The 13,929-nt window shown below is 41.6% G+C and overlaps 1 protein-coding gene across 1 annotated transcript in view; it reads left to right on the top strand.

Annotated features, from left to right (window-relative positions):
* Positions 1-13,929, top strand: part of LOC140494650 (unconventional myosin-Vb-like) — a 297,411-nt gene that overhangs the window by 164,880 nt on the left and 118,602 nt on the right. The window contains exons 5-8 of the mRNA XM_072594066.1: positions 648-804; positions 1,880-2,023; positions 7,047-7,128; positions 9,782-9,889. Of these exons, the coding sequence (XP_072450167.1) occupies positions 648-804; positions 1,880-2,023; positions 7,047-7,128; positions 9,782-9,889 (491 nt within the window). The remainder of the gene's footprint in view (positions 1-647; positions 805-1,879; positions 2,024-7,046; positions 7,129-9,781; positions 9,890-13,929) is intronic.

Raw genomic sequence — 13,929 nt, 5'->3', positions numbered from 1 at the left:
CATTTAATTAATCTGAATGGCACATTTAGTCAGTTTGGTCTAACTTGTTTCATTTGTATATTCAGTTCATTCGTTCCCAATTTTACTTAATCTTTTGACATCAATCAATACAAACTAGATATTAGACATCGCGAGCAAGAAGTTGGGCTTGAGTTTTTGCATTTAATTTTGCCTTTTTAAACAACTGTACTGCATCATTTTGAACTAAATGACCTTCAAGCTAAAACAATATCCTGCATTTGCGTAAAATGTTTTTGATCAGTTTTCCCACAATACCAACAATATTTGACAACGTCCTTAGCAATATTTTATATATAGTGAGCTAAGCTTTCTGACTCCAGTTCAAGTAACGTTTCCTTCATGGATTGTCTTAAGCACGCAATGGGGAGTTGTTTGTATTTTTGTACGTTTGTATTTTTATATTTGCCCTACATTTTGATTTTTGAATGCTTTCTATATTGAGACTGGAGTTTGTCTTCCATCAATCAGTAATTTCATCCATCACTTCCATGTGGTTTTACCTTTGTTTTGGGGTACTATGGCTTTTTTCTGTTGATTTGAATTCAGCTAATTATTTTGGCTCTACCAATTTTTCCTAACTGAATATAGGGTGATATGAGCAATAAATTATCCAATTTCTTTAACAGGGAAGAAAAGAACCAATCCATTATAGTAAGTGGTGAATCTGGAGCAGGGAAAACTCTGTCCGCCAAGTACATAATGCGCTATTTTGCAACCGTTGGAGGATCTACTGATGAAACAAACGTAGAAGATAAGGTTCTGGCATCCAACCCCATCATGGAGGTATATTTTGTACACTACCATATGTGGGCTTAATTTATTCTTTAAATACTTGGCACTATTTTTTTAAATAATTGGAATATCATCTGCTTACTGTTATATATGAACATCTTGGCAAAAGGCACAGCTCATTCTGACAGAAGTCCCTTCCTTCTATCCTGTCCGTCCGTCCATCCTCCCTCCCTTTTCAGTCCAACTCCTCTGTGCCAACAAGACATCTCAATCTGACCTAGTTCTATTTACCTGCATTTGGTCCATATCCCTCCCTCCCAACCCTTCCTGTTCATACACCCATCAGATGCCTTTAAATGTTGTTGTCGTCGTCGTCGTCGTCTCCATCATTTCCTTTGGCAGCTTGTTCTATATATACACGCGCCACCCTCTGCATGAAAGAGTTACACCTGAGGTCCTTTTTTGTTTTGGAAAAAATATCTCCTGCCTTTACTCCAACCACCACCTTTAACCCTATGCCCTCTAATTTTACACTCCTACCTTGGGAAGAAGGCCTCTGCTATTCTCACTATCCATTCCCCTCATGACCTTCTAAACCTGTATAACATCATCCCCAGTCTCCAACGCTCCAGTGGGGAAAAGGTCCCCAGCCTATTCAGCCTCTCCCTTTATAGCTCAAGCCCTCCACCATTCTTGTAACTCTTTTCTGCACTCCAGTTCAACAACATTCCTCCCACAATAGGCCCATGAAAATTGTGTAGTATTCCAAAAGTGGTCTAACAGATGTCCTGTAAAGCTGCAACATGACATCCCAACTCTTATACTCTGAACAATAAAGGCAAACCTACCAAATGATGCCTTCACCCTCTCTACCTGCAACTCCACTTCAAGGGATTATATTCACCTACCTGCCTGCCTACCCCCCCACTGACTTTTTTTTAATCAGCCACTCCTCTGTCTGCTGGCCGATTTGATCAAGATCCCACTTTACTCTGCAATAACTTTCGCTGTCCACTACACTTCATCTACAAACTTACCAACAATAGCTGTTGTATTCATGTCCGTATAAATGATTCTTATTGATTTGACTTTTTTTAATGTTGGTACTATGTTCATTTTCCAATAGGCAATTGGAAATGCAAAAACTACAAGAAATGACAACAGTAGTCGATTTGGAAAATACATTGAGATCCGTTTCGATCATAGGTATCACATTATGGGGGCCAATATGAGAACATACTTACTGGAGAAATCACGAGTGGTTTTTCAGGTAAAGAATGCTTTACTTGCTGCTTTGAGATATCTGTAAATGTTTTCTGTTGCGTTTAACATTTCTGCATGAAGAGCTGGTGCAGGGGACAAGGGTTCACATTTTTTTTTTTGGATCATTTTTGGAATCGCTTCTGGGGTAGAGTGACCTGTACAAGAAGGATGGATTGCAACTGAATTGGAAGGGAATTAATATACTAATAGAGAGATTTGTGAGAGCTGCTCAGGAGGATTTAAACGAGTAAGGTTGGGGGGTGGGAACCAGGGAAATAGTGAGGAAAGATCAATCTGAGACTGGTACACTTAGAAAAAGGAGTGAGTCAAACAGTCAGGGCGGGCATAGACAAAGCAGAGAAGAAGGTAGGACTAATAAATTAAACTGCATTTAATTCGATGCAAGAGGCCTAACAGGGAAGGCAGACGAGCTCAGGGCATGGTTAGGAACATGGGACTGGGATATCTCGGCGATTACAGGTGTGGTTCAAGGGTGGACAGAACTGGCAGCTTAATGTTCCAGGACACCACCTATATGAGGGAGGGGGAGTGGCCTTTTTGATTAGGATAGTATTACTTCTGTACTTGGAAGATATTCCTCTGAATACATGCAGGGAAGATATTTGGGTGGAACTGAAATAAGAAAGGGATGATCACCTTATTGGGACTCCCAATAGTCAGTGGGAAATTGAGAAACACACTAAGGAGATCTCTACCTGTAAGAATAAATAGGGTAGTTGTTGTAGGGATTTTAACTTTCCAAATGTAGACTGGTGAAGATCTAGACCCCTTCCATGGTCTCTTGGTCTCCGGATCGGTCAAAAGAATCTCTAGGCGTACGGTCTGCTTAAAGCAAGGTTACCAGCTTAATAAATTAAGGCAGCCTGGTGCAGATTAACAGCAGGTTAATCCAATGATATTTCCTGGGAACGGGTTCTTAATTACAAGAAAAGTCCAATCAACTGTAATAAGGTGACATGATTGACAACAGGCTAATCCAGCGATATTTCCTGGGACACCGATTATTATAAGCACAGAATCACCCCATGCTTGCTAGTTCAACGTTAGTTCAAATGCTAAATCACTCTTATAATTCATATTATGAAAAGTCCATTGTATTCTCTTCTATTTTGCTTAACTCAGCAAAGCAGCAGCACAAGTTGAGTCAAATCATTACTTTCAGCCATTTTGTTGTTTTAAATTGAAAAGCCATTTTGTGGTTAATAAAAATCTAAACCTGTTGCTTCTGACAACCACCTAAATTCAAACTTTAGATCCTTACTGGGACTGCCGTAGTATAAAGGGTTTAGATGGAGAGGAAATTGTGTACAAGAAAATTTTCTGATTCAGTATGTGGATGTGCCTACCAGAGAAGGTGCAAAACCTGACCTACTCTTGGGAAATAATGCAGGGCAGGTGACTGAGGTGTCAGTGGGGGAGCACTTTGGGGCCAATGACCATAATTCTATTAGTTTTAAAATCGCGATGGAAAAGGATAGACTGGATCTAAAAGTTGAAGTTTGAAATTTTGAGGAAGGCTAATTTTGACAGCATCAGGCAAAACTTTCAAAAGCTGATTGGAGGCAGATGTTAGCAGGTTAAGGGACAGCTGGAAAATGGGAAGCCTTGAGAAATGAGAGAACAAGAATCCAGAGACAATATATTGTGGTTAGGGTGAAAAGAAAAGCTGGTAGGTATAGGAAATGCTGGATGACTAGAGAATTTTGAGGGTTTGGTCAAGAAAAAGGAGGAAGCATGTCTCTAGTATAGACCAGAGATCAAGAGAATCCTTAGCAATATAAAGGCAGTAGGAGTATACTTAAGAGAAATCAGGAGGGCAAAAAGGGGATGTAGCTTTGGCAAATAAGGGTAAAGAGAATCCAAAGGGATTTTGTAAATACATGAAGGACAAAAGGGCAACTAGGAGCTAATAGGCGCCCCTCAAAGATCAGGAAGGCAACCTATGTGTGGAACTTCAGGAGATACTAAATGAGTATTTATCAGTGTTTACTGTGGTGAAGTGCATGTAAGATATAGATAGTGACATCTTGGGGAAAAAAAATCATCATCTTATTACCGAGGATATCTTAAAAAGCATAAAAGTAGATAAATCCCCAGGACCTGATCAGGTGTATCCTAGAACTCGGTGGGAAGTGATTGCTGGGTCCCTTGCTGAGATTCCTATCATTTGATCATCATAGATGAGGTCCTTGAAGACTCTAGATTGACTAACATGGTGCCACTATTAAGAAAGGTAAGGAAAATCCAGGGAACTATAGACCAGTGAACCTGACATCAGTGATGGACAAGTTGTTGGAGGGAATACTGAGGGACAGGATGTACATGTATTTGGAAAGGCAAGGACTGATTCGGGATAGTCAACATGGCTTTGTGCTTGAGAAATCATGTCTCAAACTTGACGATTATTCCTTCAAAAATTCAAAGCGGATTGAGGGCAGAGCAATGGATGTGATCTATATGACTTCACTAAGGTGCTTGCCAAGGTTCCTCATGGGACACTGGTTAGCAAGGTTAGATCTCGTGGAATACAGGGAGAACTAGCCATTTGGATACATGTCTGGCTCTCTAAGGTAGAAGACAGACTGGATACCTGTGAGCAGTGATGGTGTGTCACAAGGATCGATGTTGGGTCCACTGTTTTGTTTTTTGTTGTTTATAGGAATGATTTGGATGTGAGGATAAGAGGTATATTGCAGATGATGCCAAAATTGGAGGTATAGTGGACAGCAAAGAAGGTTTCCTCAGTACAACAGGATCACATGGGCTAATGGGCTGAGAAGTGGCAGATGGAGTTTAATTCAGATAAATGTGAGGTGCTGCATTTTGGGAAAGCAAATCTTAGCAGGACTTATACACTTAATGGTAAGGTCCTAGGGAGTGTTGCTGAACAAAGAGACCTTGGAGTGCAGGTTCATAGCTCCTTGAAAGTAGAGTGACAGGTTGATAGGATAGTGAAGGTTTTTTTACTTTTTTGCTTTTGCTTTTGCTTTGGCCAGACCTCTGACCGTAGGAGTTGGGAGATCATGTTGCAGCTGTACAGGATATTGCTTAAGCCATTTTTGGAATATTGCATTCCTGGTCTCCCTCCTATCAGAAGGATGTTGTGCAACTTGAAAAGGTTCAGAGAAAATTAACAAGAATGTTGTCTGGGTTGGAGGATTTGAGCAACAAGGAGAGGCTGAATAGGCTGGGGCTGTTTTTCTCGAGTGTCCGGCTGATCGTTGACATTTTTAGAGGTTTATAAAATCCATGTGGGTAAATAGACAAGCTCTTTTCCCTTGGGTGGGGAGGGAGTCCAGAACTATAGGGTGTAGTTTTGGTCTGAAGGGACAATATAAAAGGGACCTAAGGGGCAACTTTTCAGAGGGTGGTGTGTGTATGGAATGAGGTGGTGGAGGCTGGTACAATTACAGCATTTAACAACAGGCATCTGGATGCCTATATGAATAGGAAGGCTTTTGAGGGATATGGGACTAGATTGGGTTAGGATATCTGGTCAGCCTGGATAAGTTGGACCAAAGGGTCTGTTTCTGTGCTGTACATCTGACTCTATACAAAAATCCTCCAGAGTTTTGCTGTTCTCTTATCCTATTGTAGTAATTAAGTTTTCCACAAGCAACAGGCTTGAAAATTAGTTGGTATATGGTTTTAATAGGATTTTGGGATTTTGTTAGGATCTGGATGACTTTAACTTTAAACATGCAGATACTTAGTATCTGCATGACACTGGATGACTTTAAACTTAAACATGCAGATACCTTTTGGATGTCCTGAACAGTCCTCTGTTCAGCCTAAATCATCATTGTATCCCTGTAGTTAGGAATTGTTAGTCATACATGTGGTGCTTATTAGCTCCAAGTAACATTCCAATGAGATGTTGCACACACACAGTCCTGAAGGATTCAATGAACTTTTATCACACCACCTGGCAAGTGGGGAGTATTCCATTATCCTCCTGATGTGACTTGTACATGGAGTCTGGGGAGTCAGGAGGTGAGTAACTTGCAAGATTGCAAGCTGCTGACAGTCTAGTAGCCGCTGTATGTCGATGGCTAATCCAATTTCAATTCTGATTGTTAGGAGTTCCCAGGACGTTAGTGGCAGATTTGGTGATGGCGATGCCATTGAATATCGGGATTGATGTTTAGACTCTCTTGTTGGAGATGGTCATCACGCAGCATGTGAAAGTTATTTGTTGGCCTGAAACTGAATTTTGTGCAGATATTCTGTAACTTAGTTCACATGCCATCAAAAAGTAATAATTGAGTATATTTCTGCAGTAAGATAGAGCATAATAGTTAGCATCAAGTGCCTTCTAAGTATCCTAGTAATAAACCTTTACATGCAGGTACCAAGCCTTTTTTTAGTAACATTCCATATAAGTATGGAACATTAAACTGGGAAGTGGTTTATTCATAATAAATATACCACAGCAAAGGTTAATTGCAAAGATTATTTTTTTATTTGACTTTCCAAGATTGAAAGTCTTCTATTCTGAAAGTGAGCAGTGGAACTCATTAAATTTTGTTTACAAACTAATTGCTCATTTCTCTATGATGTAGGACTTTTCTCTTAACCTTCTCCAAGTACGTTTCTCCGCAAGATTGGAGTTTATTTCCTCACCAGTAAAGCACATGGAGTGTTATTTATGTAATTAAAAGTATTGTATGCAGTCAATTGCAAGAAAGCAGTTTTTTGTCCCCTTTTTTTTGTTTTCCTGATTTGGCGGAAGTTGAATCTGACGTTGAAAAATGTGACTAATTTGTTGGCCACCTTTTTTCTGCTGGGACTTTTTTTTTAATCTATTACCTGTGAATAGTAGCCCACAGCCCTTTGTCTTGTTGGTCTACATTTGCCTCTGTCCCACTGTCCTCTCCAGCCTGTTCTCGAGTCCAAAGACTGGTCTCCAGTCTAGTTGTGCTAGTCTCCTGAACTTCCAATAGTTTAGAGCATGCTACTTATCCTGATTTTTAATTTGAGTTATATCTGTTTTAATTATCACTTTGCAGGCTGCTCAGGAAAGGAACTATCACATATTCTATCAGCTCTGTGCCTCAGCTCAGATGGGAGAATTTCCTCAATTGGATCTTGGTAAGTGCAGGCAACAAATTAATTGATCTTTCCAAAATCGCTACAGACAATTGGCTGTAATTTATTCCCCCTCCTTTAATGACACTTTAACCAAAAGTTAATCACCCTGAAGACACTGAAAAAATTAGATATTTTCTACACCATTTGTTTACAAATGCAATGAGGAACACAGTCATTGGTGAAGTCACTCATTGCTATGTTTTAAGTTGTCAACGTTGTTCTGTGAATTTATTTTTAATGTCACTTGACTCCCATTTGTCCTTTCAATGTCTTTCACTTGTGCTCTGCTCAAAGGAAGGTCCTAGCTTCCTTGCCTGCCAATGCTTCAACCTGCTCTTTTCCTTTTCTGCTTCTGACTGGCGATTTGCCATTTTCTTGGGGGCAGGGCGAGGACGGTAGGTCTCCTGTCTACCTCAGCAAAATGGGAATTGAACCTGAGCCATTGGCATTACAGAGGAACCTCGACTATCCGAAGGACATAGGCGAGGAGTATTTCATTTGGTTAATCAAATTCCGGATAATTAAGTGTTGGGATAGCATGGTTTAGCTATGCAATGGGACCTTGCGTTCTTGCCAGATAATCCAATATTCAGAATTTCGAATGCTGCTAGGAGGTTCCTGTGTATTAGGAATGGCTCGTGAGCCCTCCAGTCAACTGAACTAAGTGGCTCTAGCAACTTATGACCCAACCCTCTTCCTAGAAATTGGCATTGTGTTCCAGAAACACAGTTGGATTGCCCTCATGAAACAGTAAAAATGTCATTGAGATGTAAGCTGTATCTATTAAGCAGGATAGTTTTTAGATTGTACTCGAGTACTTCACAAATAACTGACCAATAATAGAAATTTCGCATTCAAAAAACTTGGCAGAGAAAAAATCTTTTAAAGAGCATGGTTATCACCACAACACTTGATTCCTTACAAACTAAGAACTTTTATTCCTAGTGGGGTATCAAATTCTGAACACTTCAGTTTCTTATTTATTACCTTAGTTATGTTAGTTATACTTAATGCTTTCATAGAATTCCAATAGATTAGTTAAGGCATTAAGTGTGGTGGACAATGAGACCCAGTAGATGTGGTGTATCTAGATTTCCAAAAGGCATTTGACAAAATGTCGCACAAAAGACTGCATAAGATAAAGATGCATGGTGTTATGGGTAATGTATTATTATGGATAGGGGATTGATTAACTAACAGGATAAAAAGTGGGAATAAATGAGCGCTTTTCTGATTGGTGATCGGTGACTAGTGGCGTGCCTTGGATCAGTTTTGGGACTGCAATTATTCACAATTTACATAGGTGATTTAAAGTTGGGGACCACATGTAGTGTCAAAGTTTGCAGATGACATGAAGTGTAGAGCAAAGTGTACAGAGGACTGTGCAACTTTCCAGAGGACCATAGTTTAAGTGAGTGAGCGAGCAAAGGTCAGGCAGATGGACTACAATGTTTAATAAATGTGAAATCATCCATTTTGATGGGAATAAGAGTAAAAAGGACTATTACTTGAATGGTAAAAAGTTGCAGCATGCTGCTATTCCGAGGCATCTGGATGTCCTTGTGCATGAATCACAGAAGGTTGGTCTGCAGGTACACCAGGTAATTAGGAAGGCAAATGGAATTTGCCTTTCATTGCTAAAGGGATTGAGTTTAAAAGTAGGGAGGCTATGTTGCAGCTGGATAGGGACCTGGTAAAGCCACATCTACAGTAATGTCTGCTGTTTTCCTCTCCTTATTTGAGAGGATATATTAGCACTAGAGGGGGTGCAGAGAAGGTACACTAGGTTGATTCTGGGGTTGATTTGAGGAGAGACAGTATACTGGGATTATATGTATTGGAATTTAGAATGAAGGGGGGGTCTTGTAGAAACACAAAATTATGAAGGGAATAGATAAGATAAAGCAGGGCGGATGTTTTCATTGGCAGGTGAAACTAGGACAAGAGGGCACTGCCTCAATTGGGAGAGCAGATTTAGTACTGAACTGAGGAACTTCTTCACACAGATTTTTGAATCTGTGAAATTCCCTGCCCAGTGAAGTCGTTGAGGCTGCTTCATTAAATGATTTTTAAAGCTAAGAGACTTTTTTTTTGAACAGAAAAGGAATTCCGGGTTATGGTGAGAGGTATGGGTAAGTGGAGTTGAGACTATGAAAAGATTAGCTATGATCTTATTGAATGGCAGAGTGGGCTGAAAGCCAGATGGCCTACTCCTGCTCCTAACTCTTATGGTCTTTATGTTCTACTCGAACTAATGGTATTGGGTGACCGGCTTGTGGGGATCAGAGCTGGGTGAAAAGGGTGTTTGCCATCTGGTGAATCATTGTCACTGGAGGTACTGCTTTACATTTAAAACCAGAGAGAATGAAATGTTTAATTTCACATAATACAGTCCTATTACTTAGTCCATAAATTTGAATCAAAAAATGTGACACTGGAAAAGCACAGCCAGTCAGGCAGCATCTGAGGAACAGGAGAGTCTATATTTCTGGCATAAGTTCATCCACCTTCCTGATGAAGAGCTTATGCTTGAAACGTTGACACTCTTGCTGCCTAACTGGCTATACTTTTCCAGTGCCATACCTTTTTTTGACTCTGATCTCCAGCAGTTTTCACTTTCTCCATAAAATTTAAATGAATTATTTCCTTCCAGGTAGTGCAGAGGATTACTTCTATCTGAATCAAGGAGATAATATTTATATTTATGAAAGAGATGATGTTGCAGATCTTAAAAGAACTCAAAATGCTTTCTCCACACTGGGTATGTATATTCTAATATCAAATGCAGCAGAATTTACATGTAGATTTACTCATGGGTTAATTTTGATTTAGTTTTATTCTTGAATGTTTTCTCTTATGAACATGCTAATCATGCATAGTCCTGAGCAGTCACCTGCATTTTCAATGATCGTGCTGAATGAACAGGTTTCTCAATTCTATTTTAGAGAGTTTTCAACTCTTAATCTTGATATGAAAAAGATTTCAAGTTTTTTTTGAAGTATCTGAAGATAATTACAGCTGCTGTTGTTGAAGGATGTAACCCAACAGGACATGTACATTTTTCTCACTTCTAACCTTTGCAAATTGAATCTATTCAGGTGAATCCTTCCTTGATCCACTTCACATTTGGTGGATTACTGGAGAAGAGTTGTGCTTCCTATTTTGAACTTGGTTTAAATTCACTCAAGGTATCGGTGTCAGGTTTTTACGTTGATGCATAATGTGCCAATCTGAAATATCTGGTGTCTATGCACACAATTAATTCTGTACAAATGAGAAAAACTGTATTGATGGACTGTCCAAATGAAATGCAATCTTTCCATGCAAAGTACTTTTTAAAAGTTACAATGAATGATCTTCATTCTGAAGTCCTACTGGAGTCACCATCTGTACAGGTGCTGCCAGACCTGCTGAGTTTCTCCACTTTTTTTAATTTTCATTTTGGATTCCCAAACATCCACTGTATTTTGCTGCTACGTGAATTGCTTTTAATTTTCATTGCGACACTGACTTTTGATAAATGAAGAGCTCGTGTTAAGTGTGCTGGACTGAATGCTTCCTGCATGACTTGAGTTAATCAGAACCACCTGTATGAATGAGTTATTTGAGTTGAGGATATGGCATTTGGCTTTTGACAGTGAGCTATGACCTTAAGTTAATATAAACTGTTGACAAACTGATAAGAATCAGAACCTTACAACACGCAGTCCCAAGCCACTTCCATAAAATAAGTACTAGTGAGATTTGCACAGATTTTAAGATATTGGAAAGCAATGGACTCGAGCTGTTTATCTTTCCAGAGTTGGTTGGGACCAAGGATTGTCAAAACTAGAATACTTGAAGCTTATTTTCTTTGTTTTTCATTATTTATTACTCAACCTTGGAATCAAGTGTCTCCTTTACTAAAACTTTTGATTTCAAAATGTTGCGTTGGTGGCCTGCAGTGTGGTTACCCACTGCCTCCTTAATGCATTTATCTTTGTCCACCCCTGCCTAATTTGGATGAGAGAAGAAAATTCACAATTAACTTCCTCTTATTCTTAGTTGTATAATTGGATTGAACTTGCCAGAATCATCTACAAATCATGCATAAAGGTTTTAGTTACTGGCTGGATTGCAAAACATCCCAGAAAGAGACACTAAGGAAAAGAAAACCCACTTGTGGTCTGATACGCGCACTGGGCAGGGAGTTGCGTCTGGATGGCCCTGCCTAACTCCTGACCTATACTTCTAGCTCAATGTCCCATTCTCCTGCAGTTGCAGCAGTGCCTGCTCGAGCATCCCCTGGGCTGTTACAGTGACCTGTTGCTGTCCTTCCAGTGGTCTGGTTGGGCAATCTGAGGGAATGGCCTTTTTTCTGGCTGGGATTAGATTAGATTACTTAGTGTGGAAACAGGCCCTTCGGCCCAACCAGTCCACACCGCCCCGCAGAAGGGCAACCCACCCATACCCCTACGTTTACCCCTTACCTAACACTACAGGCAATTTAGCATGGCCAATTCATCTGACCTGCACATCTTTGGACTGTGGGAGGAAACCGGAGCACCCGGAGGAAACCCACGCAGACACTGGGAGAATGTGCAAACTCCACACAGTCGCCTGAGGTGGGAATTGAACCCAGGTCTCTGGTGCTGTGAGGCAGCAGTGCTAACCACTGTGCCGCCCTAAGTGGGAAGCAACTTGTCTGTGCTGCAAGTTGTTGGTTTTCTAATAATATGCCTGCTGAACAATCCCAGACTACTTTAAAATGCGCTATGAAGTCCAGTAGGGATTTGTCTGCTCTTTGCAGACACTGGGTTACAGCACCAAAATCCACGTGCTGCCTTGCACTGGTTTTTATGGCCTCTTTTACAATGTTGTCCAGCCAGTGATCCCAGTCTGAAATGGAGTCCCAGGGTCGGGTAGGGAGTTCTATGGCAGAATGAATAGTTCCCCAGTGGGATCCACATGCAAGTTGCAGCAGGGTCTGTATGTCTTGGGGCAGGCAATTTATAGGTAGCTGGAATTTGCAGTAGCCAACTATAGAATAGTATTGGCCTTAAGGTGTCTGGGGCATCCTGAGCATGGTCCGGACCTCCACGTGGGTCCAGGGCTTATCCGTCAGAGTGGAGCTGATCATGATGTGGAGGAGTTGATGGTCTGTGCCATGTTGGTTTTGGGCAGCAGTGGCAGCTGCGCTGCAGGTAACCCTGATGTTACTGGCGGCGGTGTTAAATTGGGCCACTCTGTGGCTGCTGAGTCCTGCTGTAAGCCCTGCTGGGGCTGAGTGGCCATTGGATGGGTAGCACAGTGGTTAGTACCGTTGCCTCTCAGCACCAGAGATTGGAGTTCAATTCCCGTCTCAGGCAACTGTGTGGAGTTTGCACATTCTGCCCGTGACTGCGTGGGTTTCCTCTGGGTGCTCTGGTTTCCTCCCACAATCCAAGAATGTGCAGGTTAGGTGAATAGGCTGTGCTAAATTGCTGTTAGTGTTAGTGAAGGGGTAAATGTAGGGGAATGGGTCTGGGTGGGTTACGCTTCAGGTTGGTGTGGACTTGTTGGGCCAAAGGGCATGTTTCCCCTCTATAAATAATCTAATGCAGCCACCTCATCTAGCAGCAGGTCTGATTCCGGAGGTGCGGGGCATAAGGAGGCAGGGCTGCAACTGGGGGGTTGTGGGGGTGTGAACTGTTCTAGGGGGGTCTGACCGTGATCTTTCTTTCACTTTTTGGGGGTTGGTGCCAACTTCACAACTTCCCTGAATTTTCCCATACACTGCAGCATGTTAGCAATGTCCCAGGGGGGGTCCCCATGCCCTCCCACAATGGCCATGGTCCAATAGTCGATCTTTTCAAGTTTTAAAGGACCTCCCATATGTCCAGTTTCTGTGGGACCAGGTGCACAGGTCTCCTGTGAAGGAGATGACAGTGGCTGTCCTGTTTCCTTGAGTACTGTTTGCCGGGGACTCTGGTGTTACAAGAGGATCTCCACCTTTTTGTCTTGAAGGTAGCATATTTACCATGCCTCCTAAGCATCATCTTGTCCAGAATTGGCGACTGTAGACTGTTGTCCCCACATGGCTGGGGCAGTAACGTGCCCGTGGGTGATACCTCCCTGGCAGAGAGTGGACTTTCATGCTCCCATACTGTGAAATGGCTCCTGAGCTGAGCTTGCAGACTGTGAATGTGGCTTTCTGTGTGAACCAGCGCTTGATTGTAAAACTACTCGGGCATACAATGACAGACCATAGGCAAACACTTACAAACTGCAAATTGAACTCTTGAAAACCAGTGTGCAGAACAAATCACAAGACACACACCAGCAGCCGGTGCCCCTGTTAATTTCCCCAATCTTAAATCTTTTAAGTGAGAGTTTAATGGACCAGCAGGGTTTCCCAGCAAGACAAGCAGAGACCGCCCATCTTTCCCCTGGCTGGATCAAGCACATGGCTGCTCTCCGGCCCAAGTTGGATCATGTGTCTACCTAAATGGGTACAATTAAGTATAATTTGGGAGTTCGCCAGCTTGTCTCTCTCAGTGAAAACAGCTCAGGGCTGAAATGCTGCTACCATGGATCAGAATTTTGGTGGCTACTCCACCTCCACCACCACCACCACCAGACGTCCAACCTGTTGTAGAGCCAGCTGCCAGGTCTGAATTGTGCACCATTTGAAAAGTCAGGTTCGCTTCAACCTGTTGATAGAAAGAACCTGCTGACTAACGCCAAACTCAGAAATTCAGCCCAATGAATCAGAGCCACAAAAGAGGATCGTAGTGGAAATTGACAAGCGATTTATTAAACGAAGCAACATTGCGGAAGAGA

The sequence above is a fragment of the Chiloscyllium punctatum genome, chromosome 24, assembly GCF_047496795.1.
Source record: "Chiloscyllium punctatum isolate Juve2018m chromosome 24, sChiPun1.3, whole genome shotgun sequence".
Classification (NCBI taxonomy): domain Eukaryota; kingdom Metazoa; phylum Chordata; class Chondrichthyes; order Orectolobiformes; family Hemiscylliidae; genus Chiloscyllium; species Chiloscyllium punctatum.
This window is presented reverse-complemented; position numbering and strand designations above follow the sequence as displayed.